Source organism: Emys orbicularis, chromosome 22 (genome assembly GCF_028017835.1).
Source record: "Emys orbicularis isolate rEmyOrb1 chromosome 22, rEmyOrb1.hap1, whole genome shotgun sequence".
NCBI classification, from domain to species: domain Eukaryota; kingdom Metazoa; phylum Chordata; order Testudines; family Emydidae; genus Emys; species Emys orbicularis.
Genome location: NC_088704.1, coordinates 19,066,402 through 19,094,321, shown reverse-complemented (window position 1 = coordinate 19,094,321; position 27,920 = coordinate 19,066,402). Strand labels below are relative to the sequence as shown.

Below are 27,920 nucleotides of genomic sequence, written 5' to 3'. Positions count from 1 at the left end.
TCCATGCATCTGATGAAGTGGGTTCTAACCCACGAAAGTTTATGCCCAAATACATTTGTTAGTCTCTAAAGTGCCACAAGGACTCCTCGTTATTCTTGCTCAATCACAAAAATACACCAATGGGAAAAATCAGGCTGGGCCCGCCCACTGCTATCCTGCCTAGCAACGCCTCACTAAGTGGCTAAGGCCCAGTTAAAAAAAAAAGGATTTAGCCCATCAGGAAGGGAAGTCAGGTGATTGACAGACCAATATTAACCCCTTGTGGAGGGCAGGTTTCAAGCCTTTTCCCTGACTCTGGGATGAGTTGCAGACCCAGAGACTCACTGAGTTGTAGTGGATGAGTCAGAGGGCCTCAGGCCCTGGGAAGGGGTTTAGCCCTCCCCCCCACTCTATGGAACACAAGCGTCTCTTCCCTACCTTTAAGACTCCTCATAATGCAGCTTTTCCCTACTTGTCTGCTCCTGTATCTCACTGCATCGCCCCCAGCATCCCCAGGCCTCCTACAATGGCAGCCTCCATCACCCATTCATCGGCCTCTCCCACAAGCACCTTGGCTCTTTCTTCCCCGGCTCACTTATGCCTGGTTCATCGCTCCAGACTAATCGAAAAGGCCACAGCACTCTCCTTCTAATCCCTCCGCGAGACCCACTTCTACCATAATGCCACAGAATAATAACAGTGCTTAAATATATTAATGAATGAAGTTTCACAACCCTTGTTCTTCCCATTGACAGGAAAGTTCGTCTGGGGTGAATGTGATTTCACTATCTTCTTCTTTCATACGCATCACAAATCGATACCTAGATTGTCCAGCCCTCTGACTGCTGATTTATCAAGGGTAGCAAGATGGTGCAGTCCACCCTCCAATCTTCACTATAAAAACGGTTTAGCTTTATTTCCAACCAATGGAAATAACCATTGGCAACCATACTTCTTACCTAGGATTTTATCTTACCCATAGAGAAGGTTCAAAGCAAATCTGATTAACAAGAGATAGTAAACGTGCAGATTTAATGTAGGATGAAATATTATAGAATCATAGAATATCAGGGTTGGAAGGGACCTCAGGAGGTCACCTAGTCCAACCCCCTGCTCAAAGCAGGACCAATCCCCAACTAAATCATCCCAGCCAGGGCTTTGTCAAGCCTGACCTTAAAAACCTCTAAGGAAGGAGATTCCACCACCTCCCTAGGTAACCCATTCCAGTGCTTCACCACCCTCCTAGTAAAAAAGTTTTTCCTAATATCCAACCTAAACCTCCCCCACTGCAACTTGAAACCATTACTCCTTGTTCGGTCATCTGCTACCACTGAGAACAGTTTAGATCCATCCTCTTTGGAACCCCCTTTCAGGTAATTGAAAGCAGCGATCAAATCCCCCCTCATTCTTCTCTTCTGCAGACTAAACAATCCCAGTTCCCTCAGCCTCTCCTCATAAGTCATGTGTTCCAGCCCCCTAATCATTTTTGTTGCCCTCTGCTGGACTCTTTCCAATTTTTCCACATCCTTCTTGTAGTGTAGGGCCCAAAACTGGACACAGTACTCCAGATGAGGCCTCACCAATGTCGAATAGAGGGGAATGATCACATCCCTCGATCTGCTGGCAATGCCCCTACTTATACAGCCCAAAATGCCATTAGCCTTCTTGGCAACAAGGGCACACTGTTGACTCATATCCAGCTTCTTGTCCACTGTAACCCCTAGGTCCTTTTCTGCAGAACTGCTGCCTAGCCATTCGGTCCCCAGTCTGTAGCAGTGCATGGGATTCTTCCGTCCTAAGTGCAGGACTCTGCACTTGTCCTTGTTGAACCTCATCAGGTTTCTTTTGTCTCAATCCTCTAATTTGTCTAGGTCCCTCTGTATCCTATCCCTACCCTCCAGCGTATCTACCACTCCTCCCAGTTTAGTGTAATCTGCAAACTTGCTGAGAGTGCAGTCCATGACATCCTCCAGATCATTAATGAAGATATTGAACAAAACCGGCCCCAGGACTGACCCTTGGGGCACTCCGCTTGAAACCGGCTGCCAACTAGACATAGAGCCATTGATCACCACCTGTTGAGCTCGATGATCTAGCCAGCTTTCTATCCACCTTATAGTCGATTCATCCAGCCCATACTTCTTTAACTTGCCGGCAAGAATACTGTGGGAGACCGTATCAAAAGCTTTGCTAAATTCAAGGAATAACACGTCCACTGCTTTCCCCTCATCCACAGACCCAGTTATCTCATCATAGAAGGCAATTAGGTTAGTCAGGTATGACTTGCCCTTGGTGAATCCATGCTGACTGTTCCTGATCACTTTCCTCTCCTCTAAGTGCTTCAGAATTGATTCCTTGAGGACCTGCTCCATGATTTTTCCAGGGACTGAGGTGAGGCTGACTGGTCTGTAGTTCCCCGGATCCTCCTTCTTCCCTTTTTAAAAAATGGGCACTACATTGGCCTTTTTCCAGTCATTCGGGACCTCCCCCGATCGCCATGAGTTTTCAAAGATAATGGCCAATGGCTCTGCAATCACATCCGCCAACTCCTTTAGCACCCTCGGATGCAGCGCATCCGGCCCCATGGATTTGTGCTCATCCAGCTTTTCTAAATAGTCCCGAACCACTTCTTTCTCTGCAGAGGGCTGCTCACCTCCTCCCCATGCTGTGTTGCCCAGTGCAGCAGTCTGGGAGCTGACCTTGTTCGTAAAGACAGAGGCTAAAAAAGCATTGAGTACATTAGCTTTTTCCACATTCTCTGCCACTATGTTGCCTCCCTCATTCAGTAAGGGGCCCACACTTTCCTTGACTTTTTATTAAGAGCTAATATTTACATCAATGCAACATTTCTGTCCCCACCCACTCTTGCCCTGTTATAAAACTAAAGCTATGTATAAAAAACATTTTGATTATGTGGTCACCTGGTCCAATATAGTCAGAAGAGCAACTGGTCCCGTAGAGATTCCTGGATACCAGGCAAGTGTTTGTGGCTGGAAAGCCCCGTGTGATATGTGAGTGGGAACTTTCAAACACTGTAATGAATAAATGGAATTTTAAGTGTAGTCACTGAATGAAACCAAGGCTATGTTACACTTGCAGAGTTTTTGTGCTGTCAGTTTCACCGGTGATAGGGAACCAGTGAAAGAAAAGAGCTGATTCCTGTACTCAGTTACTTCCGCAAGTGTCAGAGAGTGTTTACATTTGCAGCACTTCCATCGCCCATGACAGCAGCACACTGAGGGCAGCTATCTCACTATAGCTCTTCTGGGAAGGGCTGCGTGAGCGCAGGTGTCCCAGCGGCGGATTGTTTGCTCTATAAAGCACCCATGGTCACTTGGCCAGATGAGCACTTGCAAACAAAACAGGATGGGGAGTTTCAAAGTTCCCAGGGCTTTACAGGGAGAGGGGTGGACGTCTGTTTATCTGGGCTCAGAGCAGCAGAGCTGCTGGCCAGAGTGATCGCCCTAGGCACTGTGGGATACCCTGGAGGCTAAAAGCTGTTTACACAGGAAGAACATGTCTCCACTTGCACATCACAGCAAAACAATGAGTGTTAAGAACTGTACATCTCACGTGGAGGTGGTTTTCTGTTTGCTGTGAAACTTCTGTTATTGGCAAGTGTAGACGCTCCCAAGGTTTTTGTGCAAAACAGGGACTTTTTATGCTTTAAATGGCAAGTGTAGACATGGCCCAAGAGCCCAGAGTCTGCAGACGTTCCACCTAACAATGTGTCTGTGAGGAAGGCTTCAGCATAACAGGCCTTAGTCAGACAAACTAAAGTTGATGATGATCGCTGAAATTCAATGAAGAGGGATTTTCAGAAGCCTGATGAATCTTCCAAAACTCTGATCAATTATCTGTCCTTGATCATTCAGCTTTTTCTAAAGTAGCCCAGATCCTTCAGCTGGTGGCCATTTCCCTTCGCTCTGCCTGTGTTTCTCCTGTTCCACGTGTAGACAGGACAATGACTTTCTTTCTTTCCCCACTGTTCTTGCCTTTGTTTGTTCCTGAGTAGGACTGTTATCAGTCCCATTCTCTGTAGGCTGCATCGAAGTTCTCTCATCCTGTACTTTTGACTCACCCTTTAAAATATGACAAAGTCAAACAAAGACATTATGAACATTCAGTTACTAACCATCAAATGGCTGGTACATTTACCTATCACTGCTAAGAGTTCTCTTTCTTAGAGTTTGTTTTCTAATTCATTACGATGAAGTATTATAATAATTATTAACGTTGTTCGCCACTTAGAACAAAAGTGTAAGTTATACTGTCTGGCATAATTTTTTCCTATAAAAAGTGTCCAGTTTGCTGGACGGATCTTAGACTTCGTAACTAGCTAATTTCACATCATCTTAAACTGTGTAATGCCATAAAAATATAGATAAACCCGGCATAAAACAGCAACTGTTCTAGAAATATCCATTTCCAAACCAAATATGCTGAAAGGGAGACAAGGTACGTAAGGTAATATATTTTCTTGAACCAATTTGTGTTGATGGAAGAGAAGCTTTTGAGCTTCCCAGAGCTCTCCTTCCAGGGTGTAACAGCTAAAGGTGGGACACATTGTTAAGCATAAGAGGTTAACACATGTTGCAATAAACCATTGAAACAAAGTGGGCAATTAACACCTCTGCAAGTCAGAGGACAAAGCAGGGTTAGTAGGTTACAAATGGTTGTAATGACTGGTACAACCGGTGTCACTGCGGAGTCCATGATTTAGGGCTAGTCTACACAGGCAATGGTGAAGCGCTGCTGCGGCAGCGCTTTAATGTGACATGTGTGGTCGCGGCAGAGCGCTGGGAGAGAGCTCTTCCATTACTCTAAAAAACCCACCTCCACAAGGGGTGTAGCTACCAGCCAGTGTAGACAAGCCCTTAGTATCTAGCAGAGTTATGAATTTAAGGGAAAGTCTACACTTAAACAGCTGCACCTGAGCTGCTGCAGCGCTTTAGTGAAGACACTACTACGCCAACGGGAGAGCTTCTATGCACAGCCCAGGGAATTGGCTCTGTTGCTTTCAGGGCCTTGCACAGCCACAGAGTATGCATGTGTAAGTGTGGGGGGAAGAGTCAAGTCTTTGGTATCCCCTAAGGTAGGTATTTTTCCCATTTTACAGATGCAGAAAGTAAGGCATATTTACCCAGATCCTCCAAGATATTTAGGCTCCAAACTTCCATTGAAATCAGGAGCCTGAATACCTTTAAAATCAATGGACATTAAGAGCCTAAATACTTTTGAGGATCTGGACCATAATGTTTAAATGACTAGCTCCAAAGTCACATAGTGAGGCACACACAGACACACACACTCTCTCTCTTGCGGCAAGCTGACATAGCCATGGCAGAGACACTCAAGCAAACCCCTGCTCTAGGTGCTTGTGCATAGTAAATAAAAGACCAGACAACTCACCCCTGTCTCCTGTGCAGCTGCAAAGAAAAAGAAACAACCTCATCAGAAAACAGTCTGGTGCATTTTGTATTGACACGTTTCTGTATTAATGTCCCAGAGCCAAGTCCTGCCCTTAGACGCATGCACAGCTCTCTGCGATTCAGTGGGGGCCATGTGGGTGCACATCCACAGAACGTGGCCCCACGATGCAGTAACTGCGCTTTGCACTACACTTAGCAGCATCTTGAGGAATCACCCCGCTGGGAGAGGAAGGTGGTTAGGTGACAATGCTAATCCAATGTGATTTTGGGCTCTAACAATGCTCGGCATTGATACAGCACCTAACCTCTAAGGATCTCAAAGAGTTTTGCAAACAGCAAACCACACAACCCTATAATGTGGGCATTATGTCAAACAGCTACACTATGGCACAGGGAAATTGAGCGATTTGCCAAAATTCACACCTCTGGTCATCGGCAGAGCTGAGAATATTATCCAGGCGTCCTGATTCCCAGTCCCCAGCTAGAACCAGTAAACAACGTTCTCTCTTGGACCTGAGAACATGTTCTTCTCTTGGTGGATAAATGATGGGGCAAAACTGAGATGCTTATTTCTGCAGCAGTAGCAGGTTATGAGTAGAGCCCAAACTCCCGTTCCATTAACATCACTGCTCCCCCAGCGAATGAAAAGGGAACTTTGTAAGCACGTATCAGATACAAGCGGGAAAGATCATCAGGAGAGGAGAACTGGTCCAGGTTGCTTGGAGAATGTGAACAGCTGGTATTTCTAGCCACTGGGGAATCTGGCCTGGGAAAAAGGCCGGTTTTGGCCATGAATTGGGGCGGGAGAGGATCTTCCCAAGCTGGGCAGGGGGCATGTCCACTGCAGCTGGTGCGATAGCACAGTACCCTGGCCTGGGGACCAGCCAGTTCACCTTGTATAGTAAGTCAAATTTAGGGCCAGTGGATCTTAAAGGCAACCCCATAAAGAAGATAGATTTAGACTCTCACAGGGATTCTCAGTTTGAAGAGGCAATTCCAGTTACAGGTTGGCATATTCCAGGGTGAAACATAGACCAATGTGCCAAATACGAACTCTGCCAGTCTGACCCCTTTAGAGACCCTTTGACGGGTTTCACAGGTCCCACGCTTTTCTGACTTACGTGTTAATCCATATTTCCTCTTCTTCTTCCACCAAAAAAAGAACGCTGTTCCAGCAAATGCAGATAAAAGTGAGAGAGCAAGGACTATTACCACTGCTATCGCTGTGGTAGAAAGGCCTCTTTTTACACAAACTGCATCAGAAGTGGCTGTCCCGGCCTTTTGTTCGCTCATCCCTTCCTCTTCACACCTAAGATGAAGGAAGACATGTTATTAAACATGTCAGAGTATCCACAGCCTTCTTACGGTCTCGGGGCACCCATCATTCCATCAGGTGGATTCCTTAATATAGTGGATCAAATATGACAAGACCTCATCCAGATTCTGGGCCTGATCCTGCAGTCTCTGGCCAGGCCAAACTCCCACTCATTTCAAGGATGCAGGATTGGGCCCTTTGAGCGGCAGACACTTGCACATTGGAAAATTAAGTTATAAGGGCCCAAACTGTTAACAGAACATAGGATGAGACTGAAAAATAGAAATACAATAAATTCACTGTACTGACTTCAGAAGTTTTTACCTGTCCACACCTCAGCGTAGAGTTCTGTGTTTTCAATGCCAGTGTCACTGACGTACCCAAGCAGAACAGGAAGTGGTGCTCCCACGCTGACTCAGGCACTCCTCATAGACTCATAGACTTTAAGGTCAGAAGGGACCAATATGGTCATCTAGTCTGACCTCCCGCATGATGCAGGCCACAAAAGCTGACCCACCCACTTTCCCTTAACTCAGCTGTTGAAGTCTCCAGATCGTGATTTAAAGACTTCAAGTCGCAGAGAATCCTCCAGCTTGCGACCCCTGCCCTATGCTGCGGAGGAAGGCAAAAAACCTCCAGGGCCTCTGCCAATCTACCCTGGAGGAAAATTCCTTCCCGACCCCAAATATGGCGATCAGTAGAACCCCGAGCATACAGGCAAGAACGTGGCCCCACGATGCAGTAACTGCGCTTTGCACTACACTTAGCAGCATCTTGAGGAATCACCCCCCTGGAAGAGGAAGGTGGTTAGGTGACAATGCTAAGACTCAGATAATCATCCATTGCAGAGCAAACCCTAACTGAGCTGAAGGGCCAGATTCACCATTGCTCTACAGCCCCTTTGCACTGTTTGTGGGACAGACGGGCTGTGCGGCTGGGATAGGACCTCAGCTGGCGCAGGTGGGCCATGGTGGCGTGGGGGGCAGGCTAGAGATGGATTGGCCCAGGGAGGGGGCATGTCCAGTGAAGTTCTGCCCCCCATTAGTGGCCCCTAGGGGGTCATGGCCACTGGTAGGCCTCAAAACTAACCTAGCCTGCGTCAGGGCTGAACTGGCCCCTAGCTGCCCATGCCAAGGAGGCAGAAAAGCCTTTAGGACTTGGTGGATAAATAATCGAAGGAGCTGGTTTTCAAGTCTTTATATTTGCAAACCCTGCCCGCTCCTTTGTGGCATGGGGCTCTGGCCATGGAACTGGGGCTGTTACACTGCATGGGTGGCCAGTCCCAGTATGGCCCAGGGCCTGGTTCCACACAGTGTCTCCGCCATGTCACTGGGCTCTGTGCAGGGAGGATCTGGCAGAGGGGGCTGCAGTTGGAATCCACCGGCCATCCCATGTCACGTTTATAAACAGCCCCAAGGTGAATCCAGCCCTCACGAAGAGTGCCCAGGATACAGAAAGAGATTCCTGGGGAAAGGATTTCCCCAACACACAGCTCACAGCCCTACTGATTTAGGGTTATGTTTCCCAGCTGCTGAACTTCAGGGCATCTCTAACCAGGTCTGATAGAGCCACAAAATTCAGGTACAAAGAAATAACAATGAATGAAAGGAGAGAATGCATTGTGTAAAGCAAGGGAAAAGGCCATGTGTAGTCAGAGTCACCTACCTGGTCCATGGCTGACAGGTGCGTGACATGTTGGTTGCTGAGAAGGTTCCATCAGGACAAACCTCACATACATTGTCACTGAATTCTGTGCCTATAAAAGAGGACGACATAATGGGATTCTTTCCTGAATGTGGGGCCTAAAGGAGCTTTGATTTCAGAAAGGTCTTCATCCGAATCTCCCCACTCTCACCACCACCACCATGTTGCAGACCCATCTCGGTTCGATCAGGAGTTAGCACTTTAAGAATAGATCTGCGCTGGCGTTTTATTCCTGCCCTGTAATTAAATACGTCAGTAGTCATAGAGCACAGGTACATGGGGGAAAATGCACCTCCTGCTGCCCCACATACCTGGGCCATTACAAGGGCCAACATCCCAAAGGAATAGTAAGACTCAAAATAATGGTGACAAGTTGTGTAATAGCACAAAAGCTGCAACAGAACACAGCAGTGAGGGGGTTAAATGCCCAAAGGACACTGAATGAAGATAAGACAGCTGGAATTTGAAAATATTTAGGACTTATTCTGCCGAGCTACCAACTCCTCCTCTCCTTTGTTCAGTCTCCCGGGCAGAAGGTGTTATTTCTCCCAACCCCCCTCCTGGCTCAGGTTACAGCTCAGGTAGCTTCCTTCAAGGGAAGTCCCCCATCCCCAATGCAACCCCCCTGCAACATTCCCAGGTCAAATCTGCCCCGCTCCCTGCTCCGTCACATCTCTCCCCCCTTCGAGACTGAACTGAGCAGGGTCACTCTGACCAGTGACCTGGGGAAGTTCAGGGCCCCCTCTCCGGGACAACACGTCCGCTATCAGGTTGGCACTTCCCTTCACATGGACCACGTCCATGTCATAATCCTGCAGAAGCAGGCTCCACCTCAGGAGCTTGACGTTGGCTCCTTTCATCTGGTGCAGCCAGGTCAGGGGAGAGTGGTCGGTGTACACGGTGAAGTGTCGCCCAAAGAGATATGGCTTTAGTTTCTTGAGGGCCCACACCATGGCCAGGCATTCCTTCTCGATGGCCGCGTAGTTCTGCTCCCGGGGTAGCAACTTCTTGCTCAGGTACACAATCGGGTGTCTCTCCCCCTTTTCATCCTCCTGCATTAACACCGCCCCCAGTCCCGTGTCGGAGGCGTCGGTGAACACCATAAAGGGCTTGTCAAAGTCTGGGTTTGCCAGAACTGGGCCACTGACCAGAGCCTCCTTCAGTGCCTGGAGAGCCCCCTGGCACTCCTCGGTCCAGACCACCTTGTCTGGCTTCCCCTTCTTGCACAGCTCAGTGATGGGGGCGGCTATGGAGCTAAAGTGGGGCACGAACCTTCGATAGTACCCCGCCATCCCAATAAAGGCTGCTTTTTGGTTTGCGGAGCGGGCCAGTCTCTGATCACCTCCACTTCGGCTGGTTCCGGCTTTAGGCAGCCGCTCCCCACCCGGTGGCCTAGGTAGGATACCTCAGCCATCCCCACCTTGCACTTCTCAGGTTTTACGGTCAGCCCAGCCTCCTGGAGTCGGTCCAGCACTTGTCTAACCTGGGACATGTGGTCCTCCCAGGTCTGGCTAAAGACACAGATGTCGTCAATATACGCCACGGCAAAACTCTTCATCCCCCTCAGTAGCTGATCCACCAGGCGCTGGAAGGTGGCCGGCGCTCCCTTGAGGCCGAAAGGCAGGGTCAGGAACTCATAGAGCCCCAGAGGGGTGATGAAGGCCGATTTCAGCCGCATCTGCATCCAGCGGCACTTGCCAGTAGCCTTTTGTAAGATCCATGGTGGTAAGGTACCGAGCGCGTCCCAGCTTGTCTAGGAGCTCGTCAGGCCTGGGCATGGGGTAGGCATCGGCTACAGTGATGGCATTGAGCTTCCGATAGTCCACATAGAACCGGATCGACCCGTCCTTTTTAGGGACCAGCACCACCGGTGAGGCCCAAGGGCTGGAAGACCGCTGGACCACCCCCAAAGCCAGCATGTCCCCGACCTCTCTTTCCAGGTCCTGAGCAGTTTTCCCTGTGACTCGGAAGGGGGAGCATTTTATAGGCGGGTGCGATCCTGTCTGCACCCGGTGGACAGTCAGATTAGTGCGTCCAGGCTGGTTGGAAAACTGCTGTTGGTACAGATGCAAAACCCCTCTGATCTCAGCTTGCTGGGCTGGGGTCAGCTGATCAGAGAGGGGAATTGCTTCCAGGGGGAAACCAGCTCTTGTCCCAGGGAATAGATCTACTAAAGGGTCATCTCCCTGCTCCTCCCAATGTCCACACACGGCCAATACCACATTCCCCGTCATAATATGGCTTCATCATATTCACATGGTACACCCGGCGGTGGTGTGCCCGGTTCGACAGCTCCACCACATAGTTTACCTCGTTTAGTTGCTTGACAACCTTGAAGGGCCCTTCCCAGGTGGCCTGGAGTTTGTTTTTCCTCACGGGGATGAGGACCATCACCTGATCCCTGGTGGCGAAGGCGCGGGCCCGCGCTCTGCGGTCATACCAGACCTTCTGCTTCCTCTGGGCTCTGGCCAGATTCTCCCTGGCCAGACCCATTAGCTCGGCAAGTCTTTCCCGGAAGGTCAGGACATACTCCACCACCGACTCTCCATCGGGAGTGGCCTTCCCCTCCCATTCGTCTCTCATCAGGTCTAGGGGCCCCCTTACCCGCCTTCCATATAACAGTTCGAAAGGCAAAACCTGGTAGACTCCTGGGGTACCTCCCTGTACGCGAACAGCAGGTGAGGTAAGTATTTTTCCCAGTCCTGTGGGTGCTGGTTCATAAATGTTTTTAGCATCATCTCTAGCGTTCCGTTGAACCTCTCCACCAGCTCGTTGGATTGGGGATGATATGCTGAGGCCCAGTTGTGCCGGACCCCACATCTCTCCCACAAGCACCAGAGTAGGGCTGACATGAAGTTGGACCCCTGGTCTGTTAAGACTTCCTTGGGAAACCCCACTCGGCTGAAAATGGTCAGCAGCACATCTGCCACAGTGTCTGCTTCGATGGACGAGAAGGGCACTGACTCGGGGTAGCGGGTGGCGAAATCTACCACCACCAGAATGTATTTCTTCCCTGACCGGGTCGTCTTGCTGAGAGGTCCCACTATGTTCATGGCCACCTTCTGGAAAGGCTCCTCTATGATGGGCAAAGGTCTCAAAGCTGCTTTCCCCTTGTCCCGGGCCTTCCCCACCCTCTGGCAGGGGTCACAGGATCGGCAGTACTGTCGGACATTGGTAAAGACCCCAGGCCAGTAAAAGTTCTGTAGCAGCCTCTGCCTGGTGCGCCGGATTCCCTGGTGCCCTGCGAGAGGGATGTCATGGGCCAGGTACAGTAGCTTGCGGCGATACTTCTGGGGTATCACCAGCTGCCTCCTGATCCCCCAGGACTCCACTTCCCCTGGGGGAGCCCACTCTCAGTATAGGAATCCCATCTCCCACAGGAACCTCTCTTGGCAACCTCTCCTCATGGTCTGTACCACACTGAGGTCAGCCAAGCCCCTTAGCTTCCGCAGGGAGGGGTCTTTCTGCAACTCGGCCTGGAACTTGGCGGCTGGGGAAGGGACGGGGACCTGCTCCCTCTCGTTGGCTGGGTCGGAAGCCACAGCCACCCCGAGCCTTGTCCTTGGGTGTTCCCTCCCCGCCAGGGTAGGGTTCTGTGCCTCCGGTGTGACATCCTTCCAGAGGTCAGGGCGTAGTGCCCCTCGCCAGCTCTGGCTACGGGTCACGACTAAGGCGTTCTGGGGGTTGCTTGGCCAGTCCTCTAGGTCCCCCCCCCATCAACACCTCAGTGGGCAAATGGTGGTGCACTCCCACATCTTTGGGGCCCTCCTTGGCCCCCCATTTCAGGTGTACCCTCGCCACGGGCACCTTGAATGGGGTCCCGCCCACCCGTCAGGGTCAGGAAGGTGTTGGGCACCACCCGATCTGGGGCCACCACCTCAGGCCGGGCCAGTGTCACCTCTGTGCCCGTGTCCCAGTATCCATTGACCTTCCTCCCATCCACCTCCAGGGGAACAAGGCACTCGCTCCGCAGGGACAGCCCCGCGTCCACCCTGTAAATGGAGAACTTTGAGTCCGGAGCATCCGGCCCCCCAGAGAAGCTGGCCTGGGGCCCTTCTCTCTCTTGAGCAGTTGATAAGCTGCCAGCCCCCTTTGCCTGGGAAGCCTGCCCCTCGTCCATCTGGGCCTCTACCAAGTTAACCCGGTGTGGGTTCGGTCTGCTCAGTCTGTCCTTGAGCTTGGGGCACTGGGCCCGAATGTGGCCTCTTCGGCCGCAGTAATAGCAGCTCATGTCCCGTGGGTCCCCTCGAGCCGGTCGGTTATCCCTGACGCTGGGCATTCCCCTTGGGAGGGGATTCCCCATATTCCCCCTTTGGGAGGTCCCCGGGTGACTCTCTCTCTGCGTCGCGGCGGGCCTGTTCCTTTGGGACTCCTCCCTGCCACCCCCTGACCGACTCTTCACAAACTCATTGGCCAGCCGCCCTGCGTGTCGCGGGTTCTCTGGCTTTTTGTCCCTCAACCACAGCCTCAGGTCGGATGGGCACCGCTCATACAGTTGCTCCAGTACCAGCAGTTTAACCAGGTCCTCCTTCGTCTGGGCCCCATCTGCCCACTTGCTGGCGTATCCCTCCATGCGGATGGCTAGTTGCAGATATGAGATCTCAGGGGTTTTATCCTGACTCCGGAACCTTTCCCGGTACATCTCAGGAGTCAGCCCAAACTCACATAGCAGGGCCTTTTTGAATAGTTCGTAGTCCCCTTTCTCCGCCTCTTCCAGTTGGCGGTACAATGCCACGGCTTTGGGGTCCAGTAAGGGGGTGAGAACCCGGAGTCTGTCCGCAGGATCAACCTGGTGCAGCTCGCAGGCCGTCTCAAAGGCATCCAGGAAGTCATCCATGTCCTCCCCCTCCTTACGTGGGGCCAGGATGCACTTATCAAAGCTCCATGCAGTCCTGGGTCCCCCCTCACTCACCGCAGCCGGGGGCTCGTGGCCCCTCAGCCTCGCCAACTCCAGTTCATGATGCCTCTGTCTCTCTTCATGCTGCCTCTGTTTCTCACGATCCTACAGCTCTCTCAGTTTTAGCTCTTTCTCCCATTCCAGCCACTTCCGCTTCACGGATGCTGAGTGTCGCCGGGAGGATCCCCTGCTGGCCGGCGAGCTTCGCCGGGAGGATCCCCTGCTGGCCGGGGGGGTCACGGTGCCCTCGGTATTTGCTGGGCTCCTCCCCACCCTTCCCCTAGGCATAGGAAGGAGGGGTCTCGGGAAGCCCTCAGCAGCCGGCTGACCACTCCCAGCTGGGACAGACACTGGTGCCTGCACTGCATCTGCCAGGCTGCTTCCCTCAGAGACAGGAATCAGTTCATTCGAGCGATCTCCCTCCTCCAGCTGGGCAATGAGCTGTTCTTTGGTGAGCCTCCCACTGCGCAGCCCCCTCTGCTTGCACAGCTCCACCAGCTCGCTCTTAAGCCGCTTGGCATACATCTTCCTGCTGGCCACTCACAGGCCTGGGTGCTCACCGCTCCCCACAGTCTCCAGGGAGACCCCTAGTGTGCCAGCCCTTCTCGAGGTCACCACCTCTCTGCCAGGGTTGAGCTGCAGACTCCTCCGCCCCTGGGACCGCTCGCTGCGATCCCCCCGGGGAACCCTGTTACTGCAAAAGTCCTTCTCGCTGGTGTCACACTCCCAGGGGTGATAACCATCTCTCTCTGACTCTTCAGCACACCTGGTCCCCGTCAATCACCCTTCGTTTTACTGCTCCCCAGTCACTTACTGCAGGAAGCGCCGTCCACAGGGTGCAGTAGATCCCACCTCTGCCACCAGTTGTCACGGAGTGTGGGGGAGTCAGGGCCCTGCACCCCTCTCTTCCTGAGATTCACCGTGACTCTCAGCCAGCCAGTAAAACAGAAGGTTTATTAGATGACAGGAACACAGTCCCAAGCAGAGAATGTAGGTACAACCAGAACCCCTCAATCAAGTCCTTCTGGGGGGTTTAGGGAGCTTAGCCCCCAGCTTGGGGTTCCCTGCGTTGCACCACCCAGCCCAAACTGAAACCAAACCAAAACTCCTCCAGCAGCTTCTCTCTTCCCCCTCCCCCCAGCTCCTCCTCTCCTTTGTTCAGTCTCCCGGGCAGAAGGTGTTATTTCTCCCAACCCCCCTCCTGGCTCAGGTTACAGCTCAGGTAGCTTCCTTCAAGGGAAGTCCCCCATCCCCAATGCAACCCCCCTGCAACATTCCCAGGTCAAATCTGCCCCGCTCCTTGCTCCGTCACACCAGGATCTCAAAGTGCCGTGTTCTCAGGGTGTTAAGCTCACATCATCCCACTCAGTATCCACCTTTGGAAACACACGCTTGGCTGGAAAGTCAAGCTCATTAGTTATTAGAGCAGGTACCCGTGAGGTACCTTTGGTTAGTCCACACCCACTCTCTCTCTAAATGGACTTATGTGTCTACAGCAGTGATGTACTCCAGTGTAATTAACGGGGATTCTACACCAGTGGAAAATGTGTTGTGTGATAGACCCAGACCAGCAGAGTAGCAGAAGGGAGATATACTGGCCACTGGATAAGTAGTTTTCTGTTCCCTGAGTGACCAGAGCAGGGGCTGCTCCAGGCTAATAGACCACCTGACTCCAATTAACCTGCTAAGAGTCAGGTGAGGCAATTAAGCACCTGACTCTAATTAAGGCCCCTCTGATGCTATAAAAGGGCTCACTCCAGTCAAGCCAGGGGGAGCCAGGCAGCCAGAGAGAGGAAATGAGAGAGAGAGAGAGAGAGAGAGAGAGAGAGGAACGAACGAACGAACGAACGAACGAACGAACTGGGAGCAAGAGGTTTGCAAGAAGCTGAGAGTGAGTAGGCGTACTGCTGGAGGACTGAGAAGTACAAGCGTTTTCAGACATCAGGAGGAAGGTCCGGTGGTGAGGACAAAGAAGGTGTTGGGAGCAGGCCATGGGGAAGTAGCCCAGGGAGTTGTAGGTGTTGTGCAACTGTACCAGGAGGCACTCTAAACAGCTGCAGTCCACAGGGCCCTGGGCTGGAACCCGGAGTAGAGGGCGGGCCCGGGTTCCCCCCATACCTCCCAACTCCTGATCAAACACAGGAGGAATTGACCTGGACTATAGCTTCTACCAGAGGGGAAGGTCTCTGGACTGTTTCCTGACCCACAGGGTGAATCTGTGAAGCGAGCAAATCCGCCAATAAGCGCAGGACCCACCAAGGTAGAGGAGGAACTTTGTCACAGTTGCTGAACAAGTCTGTTGCAACTTGGGAGCTCCAAAGGGGGCACTGTTTAAGAAAGGGGTGTGTTTAGCACACTTGTCTTACTAACAGAATTCTGTGCCCAAAAGCGTGCTTGAGGGAGCTGTTTCTGGTGTGCAAACTGAAGCTGAACTCACACTGCACTCTGCTGCTGCGTAGGTGGGCTGCCAACACGTGTGAGTACAAACCCATGGCCTCCTGCAAAGCTCTGCCTGCAAAAGCATCATGTGAGTGTCCAACGACACCCAGAGGAGTCTGAGCTCATCACATCCTGTGACACACTTAACCTTGCCCCTGTATATTTCATGCTTGTTTCAGAGGGAGATGGCAGCTTTGTGTCTGGCCTGGAAGATGAACATAGCCCAGCTCCAGGGCAGGGCCCAGGGCAGGTAATAGCAATTCCAGAGTGGAGGACCCACAGCAGCTCTCTCGCTCCCACGCCCCTGCCCCCCATGTATAGTGAGGGAGCTCCATCGTGAGCACCTCTGCTGAGCGCAGCTGGGGCAGTGTGTGCCGGGGACAGAGGCCGTCAGGACCCAAACCATTTCTGTCTCTATAGGTCAAAACCAATTCCTACATGTTACCAACAGGCAACTCCGCTCCGTCAGCAGGCTGCAGCATTCTACACAGACCTAAGGGGTGGCCCCAGGCAGAGCACAGGTCAGCAGAGAATCCTGCCTTAGGGAGAAGAGGTCAGAGGCGTCTGGCCAGGCACAGATGGACAGAAGTTGGCCGCAGCTGTTACCTGGGCATCCAGCTCAGCACAAGCTCTGACGTCACCCTGGAGCTGTGCAACTGAGTTACAAATGGCAGTCACACGCCCTCAGTGAGGGGGGCCCCATGTACAGCCCAGCCACTCTTCCGGCTGCTTCCCCAGCATCACCTCAGTCTCACCTGGATTAAGTCTCAGCCAGTTTGCCCTGCTCTAGATTCGTTCTGTGACTGCAGGGGTTTGCCTTGGTATTACAGAAGTTATGTTGCCTTACCAGGTATTTTCACCATAGATCCAGGAAGGCAGACGGTGGAGCGACTACATATTTCACAGTCCAGGCCTGCAGCATGTGGGCAGAAATCCCCCGGGGCGCAGCCGCACACGGTGTTCTTCGTATACGTGCATTTTTCTTTTGCCATCAGTCTGGCTCCTAAAGTAAAGTTACATGCATCACAAATACATTTACACAGGAACTAAACAGAACAGATACAAAAACTAATGTGCACCCCCAGTCCTTGCTGATCCATGGTACAGGGCACAGAAGCTAGAGGGGTTTGTTATGATGACTCCGTTTTACAAGTGTTGCCATGTAAACAGAATCACCTGGAGCCCGATTCTCTGCTGCCCTGCACCTTGTGTTGTATTTACATCTGTGCAAAGGGTGACTGCAAAATGCCACCAAATCAGCATTCTCTACTCAGCTGCAGTTGAGATCGTGCTTTGCACCCACTCTGCATCCATCTGCACGGGTGTGTATAATGACAAAGGCGGTGGAGAATCAGGCTCCCAGTAGCCACATATAAAGGACCACAACCTCCAATCCAGCTGGCCACTGGAGGGGCAGTCCACTGTAGTGGGATTTTGGAGTGGTCATAACACCTGCTACACAACCTGTCCTCCTGGCTGCCCAGCTGATCCCCATGTGCTGGGACGGCCTTTGGGGCCATAGGCAGCTGATGTAAACTAGAGCAGCCTGCAGGCTGCTCTAATTCATGCTGGTGACCAGGCCCTGATGGCCCCAGGAGCAGAGGAGCACAATGGTTGCTTACTGTCACTCATGTCACTCCCGCCTCCTGAGGTACGTGCGTCTTCCTCAGCCACTGCTCAGGATCTGGGATCTGAAAGGGAAGGTTATAACCTCTCCCGTGTACAATCCAGATCCTGAGGGCGCAGAGCTGCTGCTCTAGGACAAAGGACACCATGTGAAATGTTTGATAATAATTATTGTTTATTGTGTTTGTTCTACTTCTGCTAAATCTAGAGATCCAGTTTCCCCCTGAGAAGAATCTCCCGGGATGATTCCACAGGCCTTAATCAGTGGAAGATGTGCGACTGAAGCCCATGCACTGTGCCAGAAATCTCCACTTCAGTGATTTGCCCAAGATTGCAAGGAACTCAGTAAGAGAACTGTGAGCAAAACCCAAGTCTCTTGAGTTCCAGTCCTGTGCCCAAACAACTAGGCTGCTTTTGTATGTGTGGGCTGGGGGAGACAACTCAGAAAAAAATAATTAAAATCCATCCCCCCGCCCCCCCCCACACACAGACCAGCTTCCTTACCTGCATCGCAGACTTTACATCTCATGCACTCTCTTAGGCCATTGGGATGCTCTGTATATGTGTCGTCCACACAGGGCATGCAAGTTGTGCTGCTACTTGGTTTACAATGTTTGACCACCCTGCTCCCTAAAGCAGACAAAACAATTAGCACCTGTGTAAACCAGGCTAATATATTTAATGCGTTAATACAGAGATTGTAAAAGCGGGTAATTGTGCATGACAAATGCACACACTATGTGTGTGGATTTTACATGTTGCACACACCACCGCTAGAAATAAAAGGTAAAGGTCTCAGAACTAGATTGCCAGACCTGAAATCCTCTATTTCTGCACAACACAGGTACAGCATAAACAGAAACAATCACATAACTCACACCCCTCCTTTATCAGTCGGATCCCTAGTACAGTCGTGCTTAGACTCTGTGTAACAGACACGGGACCTTTGACGGATCCATGTGTCCCCACTGTGCCCAGTCAGGATCGTGGCCCTTTAAAAGATGCAGTTCTGAGTTTTGTAGTTCCTCTTAGGGGGATGGAGAATCCTCAGGTGAAGCCAGTGACTGGAGGGATCACATGACCAGAAAGCGCCAGGGGACTAAGGAAGTCAGGTGACTGCCTGTGGCCAGTCCTATCGGACTATAAGAAGTAGATTGAGAGGTGAGGGGCTGGTGTCCACAGCAGCCTGCTGGACAGCTGCCTGGGGCAGGGCAGTGGCTGGGGTGGGACGGGCAGAGGTCCCTGTGCAGAGGAAAGATCAGTAGGATCCCGATACAAGGGGACTGTGAGGGTCTGGGGAAGGGCCAGGAAGGGCTGGGGGATCCCGGATGCAGGGCAAAGGGTGAATACAGTGAGTCCTAATGGGGACAGTGTATTGACTGTTACAGTCAATCCGGGCAGAGATCTGGGTCCTGGGCAGTCAGGCTTAGAGATTGAAACGAGAGTTCAGCCGACCGGTTAGAGCTGGGTCCAGCGGGGCAGAGTCCAGGAACAAGCCAACGGTCAGTACTGGAGTGACAGAAACCGAGTGCAAGAGCCGGAGGGTAAAGTGGGGTTGTAGTCAGAAGGCACAGCCAAGAGTCAGAAGCCAAAGGGTTAACCAGAGTCACAGTCAGGAGGCGCAGCCAAGTGCCGGGGGTGGGGGTCCGAAGCCAGGACAGGGCTGGGGTAAGGACTGGAAGCCGGCTGGAGCAGGGCTAGGACAGAGGAGGGGTAAGGACTAGACACAGGAGCAGGGCGAGTCCAGCTGCAGGCAGGGTGCGCATCGAGCAGCCGCTGTTCTGCTGTGGGTGCCAGGCTGCCAAGCAAGAGTCAGAACTGCTGATCCAGCAGCCACTCCGGAGCTGTGGCTACCCCAAAGCGATGCAACTCGGCTTCCTGGTTCCCCAGCAGCCAAGTCAGTCAAGGGAGCAGGCTAGCAGCGGGTCCTACCTGACCTGGCCTCTGAGGAGGAGAGGTGTTACGGAGAAAGTGACATGCTCAAAGTATCACAGTACGTCTCCTTCTGGATCTCCTGTGTCCCAGGCCACAAGAACCATCCTCTCTATGTCCTCCACTGACAGGTGAGTAACAAGCAATGAGATGTTTACATGGACAGATCTGTGTCCTCACCACCAGTCAGATTCACAGTAACAGAGGCGAGCAAGCTCTCCGGAGGAGACCGGACTATTGGACTCTCTAGGGAAGGGTCTTGATTTTTAAAGGAGCAATGATATATACCTACCAGCACTGCACATGGGACAGCATTCGCCATTTATTTCATATTCGCCTGGGTAGCATTGTAGAGCTTCCGAATGCAGCAGTTGTATTACCAAGAAAATGACAAAAATCTTTAGGGAAGAAGAGAAGAAAGAGTTTCTGATTTGCATCATGCAGGCTCAACAGCAGACGGGGAGGGGCTGGTAGCACCGTGGCACTGATTAGTGCTGTGATGCTTTTGCCTGAGCTCTTTGAGTCCCTCAGGTTCAAGGTGGGGATTCAACAGCGACAACACTCCTAGCAAGCTCTTCTCAACCCTGACCCGGATGCAGTGAGCGCTAGTGTATACGGAGCAGCTTCCATCTCCTCTCTCACACCGCTACAGAGACACCACTGAAATCAACAGGAGTTGGGGGCACTGTTCAGGAAGTGCTCAGCACACTGCAGGATCAGGCCCCTTAAGTGTCTTTTGATGTCTCCTTTGCAGTAGGAAGCAGCGTTCACATGCTGCATGTTACTGCAATAACTTCAGTGACCCCACGAGCATGTGCCTCAGTCGTGTCTGGGTATAAGCGTCATGTGCTGAGTTGCTCTCTCCTGACACTGAACAAGGAGCTATTCGAACAAGGAAAACAACAACATCCCTGCGGCTAGTTAGAGCCTTCCCCAGCCCCATCTGCTTCCTGATTCCTCCTGCTACAGTTTTAAAGAAACCCTGCACAACCTCACCACGCTCTGTAGCAGACCAAGACAAAGCGACTGAACTAAGGGTGCAGCGGAGAAAGCATATTAAAAATCAGACTGTGAGGAGGCTAGCCTGGAACCTAAAGGTCTTTTCTGCAGCCTCGCAAGACCCAAATGTGATGCCTAAGTGTTGTCAGGAGTTTTGCCATTTATTTCAATAGGACTTGAGAGGATCAGCTTCTGACCAGTAGTTGTGACGCAATTCTCCAAGAAGGGCCATATTGTGGGAGTTTACTGTGCCCACGCTACATACACCAATATCAGAGATCATCTGAAAGTTTATTTCATGTATGTTTAGCTGGGGTATGATGTGGAGCTGGTAAATGGTGTCGTAAGCCGGTAGGCGAGGTGAAATAATGGTACCAAAATGAGAAAGTGTCACTTTTTCCACAGTTCCAGACACACTGCAACATGACTGTGACTACAGTGTTTAATCATAGAATCATAGACTTAATGGTCCCTTCTGACCTTAATGATCATCTAGTCTGACCTCCTGCACAACGCAGGCCACAGAATCTCACCCACCCACTCCTGTAACAAACCCCTAACTTATGTCTGAGTTACTGAAGTCCTCAAATCGTGGTTTAAAGACCTCAAGGTGCAGAGAATCCTCCAGCAAGTGACCCGTGCCCACGCTGCAGAGGAAGGCGAAAAACCTCCAAAGCCAATGCCAATCTGCCCTGGAGAAAAATTCCTTCCCGACCCCAAATATGGCGATCAGCTAAACCCTGAGCATGTGGGCAAGACTCACCAGCCAGACACCCAGGAAAGAATTCTCTGTCGTAACTCAGATCCCACCCCATCTACCATCCCATCACAGGCCACTGGGCATATTTACCGCTAATAATCAAAGATCAATTAATTGCCAAAATTAGGCTATCCCATCATACCATCCCCTCCATAAACTTATCAAGCTTAGTCTTGAAGCCAGACAAGTCTTTTGACCCCACTACTCCCCTTGGAAGGCTGTTCCAGAACTTCACTCCTCTGATGGTTAGAAACCTTCATCTAATTTCAAGTCTAAACTTCCTAATATCCAGTTTATATCCATTTGTTCTTGTGTCCACATTGGTACTGAGCTTAAATAATTCCTCTCCCTCCCTGATATTTATCCCTCTGATATATTTATAAAGAGCAATCATATCTCCCCTCAGCCTTCTTTTGGTTAGGCTAAACAAGCCAAGATCTTTGAGTCTCCTTTCATAAGACAGGTTTTCAATTCCTCGGATCATTCTAGTAGCCCTTCTCTGTACCTGTTCCAGTTTGAATTCATCCTTCTTAAACATGGGAGACCAGAACTGCACACAATATTCCAGATGAGGTCTCACCAGTGCCTTGTATAACGGTATTAACATCTCCTTATCTTTACTGGAAATACCTCACCTGATGCATCCCAAGACTGCATTAGCTTTTTTAACGGCCATATCACATTGGCAGCTCATAGTCATCCTGTGATCAACTAATACTCCAAGGTCCTTCTCCTTCTCTGTTACTTCCAACTGATGCGTCCCCAATTTATAACCAAAATTCTTGTTATTAATCCCTAAATGCATGACCTTGCACTTTTCACTATTAAATTTCATTTTATTACTATTACTCCAGTTTACAAGGTCATCCAGATCTTCCTGTATGATATCCTGGTCCTTCTCTGTATTGGCAATACCTCCCAGCTTTGTGTCATCCGCAAACTTTATTAGCACATTCCCACTTTTTGTGCCAAGGTCAGTAATAAAAAGATTAAACAAGATTGGTCTCAAAACCGATCCCTGAGGAACTCCACTAGTAACCTCCCTCCAGCCTGACAGTTCACCTTTCAGTATGACCCGTGTTTACTGTTTAAGCTAATTTCAACTCCTTAATTTGATGGCTATTGGTCAAAGCTACCAAAGGAGAACGTATTACAAGATTTTTATTGGCTTTGCATGGGCAAGTTTTGTTTTTTTCCAGAAATGATTAAGCTGTTTAGCATATGGCAAAAATGGCAAATATCACCATTTTCCAATGTACTGACATGAAATCTTTTCACATTGCACATTCTTAATTGTCAATGTATTTCACAAGTGATTATAATAGCTGTCTGTATTTTGAATTGAAATTTACTGACCAGATCAGTCTCACATTGGTCACAGGCTGACCACTACTAGCAGTATACAGGTAAGATTAGAAAAACGACTATGGTTCTGCAATTTCATTCCATGCACAGCATGGGCAAGGCAAGTCTTCCCTTGTTCTATGCAACATAATACCATTAACTGATGCTATCCAAGCTTTTAGTCATGTGAAGCAGGAACTTAAGTCATCCAAGAGTTTTGTAGATGTTCTTCTGGCAAATGAGCTTGATGAACAGCTTTCAAATGAACAAATGGTTTTGTATAATACTGCTCCAATCCTTCGGTCTGAAACAGCCAAAATAAAAGCCGCACAATATTACCCTAAGCCAAGTCATTGTAGCTTACAGAGGTCAGCTACTTTGGGGCCCACTTGGTGCTGGAGTTTGTCCTTTGGCTGCTGATAAAGAGGTATGTAATTCAGCCAACAATAAGTAACATCCTTCAGAAGATATTCAAAGAAGTTGCCTCTCAATTGCAGACTGCGCAGTATTCATCTGTTCCCAAATAATCACAACACTAAATCCATGAGCTAAGAGCATGCAACAAAGGAACCACAGTGTACATCAGAGATGCCATGGCTGTCATGCAAATGATGGCTGGAGACAAACTCCGCCCACTCAATGAATTGGCTGCTGAGTACTTGAGGCAGGTCCTAAAAGGATCTGACAAAGCTGATTCTGTAACTGAAGTCGTCTACACTTACCGGAGGGTCCGGCGGCAGGCAATCGATGTTCTGGGATCGATTTATTGCGTCTGGTTTAGACGCGATAAATCGATCCCGGATCGATCCTGGAAGTGCTCGCCGTCAACGCCGGTACTCCAGCTCGGCGAGAGGAGTACGCGGCATCGACGGGGGAGCCTGCCTGCCGTGTCTGGACCCGCGGTAAGTTCGGACTAAGGTACTTTGAATTCAGCTACGTTATTAACGTAGCTGAATTTGCGTACCTTAGTCCGAAGTGGGGGCTTAGTGGGGACCAGGCCTTTGACAGATATGACGGCAGTAACTCTATGAAACTGCAGAAAGACGACATTGGACAGGATCTAAGGCTGGATGCAAGAAATACCAGCTGATTGGTGGGTGCCCTGGGCCTCCACAGGAAAAGTTTCTAACTGTGGCATCCAACAAGTTGTGACTTGTAAAATTCTCTGTGAATATATGGCTCAAGATGCACCTGCGAGTGTAGGAACCCACCCAACACAAACACTCCTTCTTGCTGGAGGCATTTCCAATGATGAAATAGCAAAGTCCATGACCAGTGGAGGCGTTGAAGGAGCCCAAGACTCATACAGTGCTCAAGAGGAAGCAGACACAAGGATGATCTACCTGCTCTATGTGCTAATATGGCTTTTGTGTCTCTTGGTGTCCAAGGAACCATAGTAATTAGATCACCTTATACAGATGTTTTGCTCATGGGAGTTGAATATCAAAGGCAGGGGAAGGCTAAGCCCATCCCAACTGCCTGCGTGGCCCCGCCCACACTCCACCCCCAGGTCCCCTCCTGCTTCCCGCCGCGCTGTGCTGCGGCTCTTCCTTCCCATGTGGCTGGGGCCCCGGGCCAGTGGTACCAGAACCGGGGGACCAGGAGGCCATAGTCCTCCCACTTTTGGAAAGTGGGGGAGCCTGGGCAGCGGTGGTGAGCTGCAGTGGACCCTCCACCAGCCTGGGGTGCAGAGGGCTGAGAGCAGCCACCACCCAGGTCCCCCGGCCGCCCGGGGCAGGAGGGTCCGCGACTCCACGCTGGTTCCCCACAGCTGCCCACGCGGAGATCCCTGACCCGACCAGAGGGGCCAGAGGCTGGGGCCTCGAGAGCTGCAGCCCGGCCACGGTGAGGAGCCGCAGACCCTCCACCTGTACCGGGGAGTGGGGACACAGGCCGGGTGCTCCTCAGGCCCCCCGCACCGCGGGCAGATAGAGGGGTCCACCGCGGATCCCCACAGCTGCCCGCCCTGCTCTTATCATGGCCGGGCTGTGAATCCGAGGCCTCCCCACACCCAGAGCTGGGTTGGGGAGAGCTGCACGGGCAGCTGTGTGGAGCCTGGGTCCTTCCACCTGCCCTGGGCTAGGGGCCCAGGACATGGGCAAGGGGCTGCTTTCACCTCCACCTCGGGCAAGGTCCCCTGCCTCCTCCCAGACTTTTGGGAGGGCTCCGGCGCCCTTGCCCTTGGCTGGGGCTACTAGGGGCTGGCCCATAACCAGGAACTCTGGGCAGCTGGAGCCGGTGTTTACATCTCCTGCTCACCCAGCGCTCCAGGACTGGGGACCCTGCTGCCTGCCCACAGCTCAGGGGCTTGGGGCCTCGCTGCCTGCCTACCGCTCTGGGGATGGGGGGGGGGCGCTCCGGCGGCCTGGGGGACTGGTGGGGGGCCTCTGGGCTCCGGCCGGGGAAGGGGGGCAGGACGGGCAGGGCCCCAGGCAGAAGGGGCAGGGGGGCCAGGGACTAGCCTCCCGAGCCGCGGTTCACCCACCACCCATGGTTTTGCTCCTTGCTGCTCACTATTTTCCAAAAATGGAACACACAGAGAACACGTGCATTGAAACAGGTACCATTACCAGCAAAACTGCCTAGAGTCGCTTCAGACCTGTGCATGCGATTTGTGACACACATATTCCTGACTTCTGAGATATACCTCCTGCTGTCCACACAGTAACAAGATGTGTCACTGTGTCATCCCTATTTAGTATGGGGAGGGGGGGGAAATCTGTGGTTAATGTTATCAAAACAAAGGGCGCTTACCACTTCAAAGGTCTTGCCAAACTGGGAGAGAGTGATGGACAAGCTGCAAATTCTGCAGCAAGGAAATTGGTAGCAGTGCTGTTTGACCAGCATGAGAAAGAAAAAGGAGACCCACGAAGAACTGAATTGCTTGTATCTCAATCTACCCATCAAAAAGGACAAGTCACTGGCCAAACTCCCACCATAAGAAGAGAGTTTTGAAGAGTGTGTCAAAAGAGCATCTTGACAAACAAAGATTTGGATTTCTTCTCCCAACCAGATATCAGCTCACCATTGCAACGTGGATGAAAAAATGTGGATGATGAACTACTTGCTGTATTCTTCAAGGGCCAAATGGCATCTGATCTTCGACATGACTTTATCTGTGCCTGTACCAGTACCAGTAGGGGTTGTTGAACAGTTAACTGTGTCTGTAGTCATAACAATCTTCCCTGGACAGAATTGTGTACAAGCCAAAGCAAGGAAGACTTTGGTAGTGCAAGCACATTCAGTGGAGATCATAATGATGAACAAGATGATAATGATGTTGACTAGAAATGTTACCAGCGCTATTACTTTTCCATGATACTTATACAAGTTTATTATCATATTTTGTTTTACCCTTTAGGGTATTGCTGGGATGCTTTGAGGTCACAAAGAAATCCAATTTTATCTCTTGAAATAATACACAGAGTCATTCAACTAACAGAAACAAATGCAAATTTCAAAGTGATCATTTTAACGTGTTGATGGTGTCACTGTTTATCCCCATATCTGTGGTAACAGCACCACTTGACAGCTCCACATCATACCTCATCTTAAAGTAGACATACAAAGCTTTCACGTGATGTATGAAGTGTATTTGTATAGAGAGACTGCATTAAGATGACCAAATTGGTGGTGTCTGCTGTTAGCCTATCAGCCCCCTACATCGCCATTTCCGCACTACCCCCTCCACATTCTGGGTCAAACTCTGCTCTCGTTTAAACCTGGAATAGTTCTACTGACATTAGTCTGGCTAGAATCCAGCCTTTACAGCCCTGGGACATGATCCTTGATACCTGACTCATGGGAGTGCTCAGCTCAGTTTGGGTCTAATCACGTGCATCACAGTGATGGGGTTGGATTAATAGACTGTGGCCTTTGACATTTCAGCTAAAGCCGCTTTCTGTTATGATTTTTCTAAATCCAGAAGCATGGGGGATACCCTGTTAGCCACCTGGAAATCATTTTCTTTTTTCTTCCAGTATATTCTCTTTCCCTTTTACCCATGGTGCGTTTTGCTGAGTACTTGGAATACAGTTGAAATTAGCGCCAGTTTCAGTTTACACTGTGACACCCAAAATGGAAGGACTGAAATATGATTGGCCATGGAAAGCCCCAAACTGAGACCCAGCAACACAGCTTCCGAGTGGGCCAAGCGTTATTCCCTGTGCTGGCTTGTCCCTCTGGTCCATACAACAGTGGACACCCTGGGAGGAAACGGCAGATACAAAACAACAAACTATGGGGCTAGAGTAGCAGCAGATTCAGTACAACGCACCACAACGAGCTACTGTCCATTTAGAATCCTCAAACATTTCCCCATTCAAAGGGCAACTTTGGGGGTAGGATTGTTTGTTTTTTTAAAATCAGTGTCCGTTAATAAAAAGTCAATCCACTTAGACCCACCAGGCTCCAGGCTGAGTATCAGCTGATGAGAACAAACCAAAAATTTCCCAGCGGAATTTTTTTCCTACTAAATGAAGGAGGAAAAGTTATATTTTAAATATTCATTTTTGTTGTTCTTTGCTGTTTCCACCAGATGGAGCCCAACAGCTTCTAAAATGCAGAGAGATTTTCTTGAACAAGGAATAAACCACCTCAAACTCCGCACCGTGTAGTTTGCGTTAGTAAAACGGATACATGTAAAATATTCGGCTTCCTGGGATCTTCTTATTAGTCACAGTAGATTCCCACAATCCCTCCCCTACCGTTCCCCACCTCCACCGCCACATATTCACTCCCAAACCTCCCAGTCTCTCTGCTGGGTTTGCTGGGCAGATCCAATCTCGTTGGCTCCATTTTATTTCATGAACTTTTGTGATCCACTTACCCAGAGCATGGTCCTGAGAACAGACCGCAGTGTGTCTGCTTCTGCCCCCCGCTGGGCATTGAGTCTCTGCCCGCTACAGCTCAGCGCGGCCTCTAGGTCCCGATCAGTGGCTACAAGCTGCTGCCCTTAGTGAGCCTGGTGCCACCGCCCTGTCCTGGGGTGTCCGTCCCATGGATCCCCCGGGCCCTTCTCCGGGAGCTCCCGGCCCGCTAGCAGGACAAAAGCCCAAAGTCCTGCTCCGGTTCAGGTTCTAATCCAGGCCCGACGGCCCCGCATTAGCAGCCAAGAGACCAGCTCGGAACCTACACCAGCTCGAAAAACTCACTGAAGTGAAAGTGAAAATATGCAAGCAGACGGGACTTTCCTAGTAGGCTGGCCTTTAGGGTTATATTGTTATTCGGAGAGAGACACTTAAGGTAAACCCAGGGTATAGTGGGCACATAGTGTTGACCCTGGAGGGGTCACATAGAGGTAAAAACTACCTGTGCCATGGCTACATTGGGATTTTAAATCCAGATAATTCTCTCCATATAAAAACATACCTGTTTTTCCCTAGTGAAGACACAGCTATGTCATGTTATAACCCCTCTCTTATTCTGGGTGTCTCTGCCCCAGGTCAGCGTGGCAAACGCTAGAGCCAGGTCTAGCTGAGAGATTCCTGCCGG

General features: G+C 50.8%; 1 protein-coding gene across 1 annotated transcript; it reads right to left on the bottom strand.

Annotated features, from left to right (window-relative positions):
* Positions 1-2,790: 2,790 nt before the first annotated feature.
* LOC135893440 (tumor necrosis factor receptor superfamily member 14-like) lies at positions 2,791-27,572 on the bottom strand. Its single transcript, XM_065421259.1, has 8 exons — positions 27,256-27,572; positions 19,617-19,722; positions 17,897-18,022; positions 16,614-16,769; positions 8,392-8,482; positions 6,533-6,720; positions 5,392-5,408; positions 2,791-4,061 (listed from the first exon to the last, which is right to left on the bottom strand). Exons 1-8 carry the CDS (start codon positions 27,262-27,264, stop codon positions 3,861-3,863), a joined length of 894 nt encoding a protein of 297 aa, XP_065277331.1. The 5' UTR covers positions 27,265-27,572; the 3' UTR covers positions 2,791-3,860.
* Between the last annotated feature and the right edge of the window lie 348 nt (positions 27,573-27,920).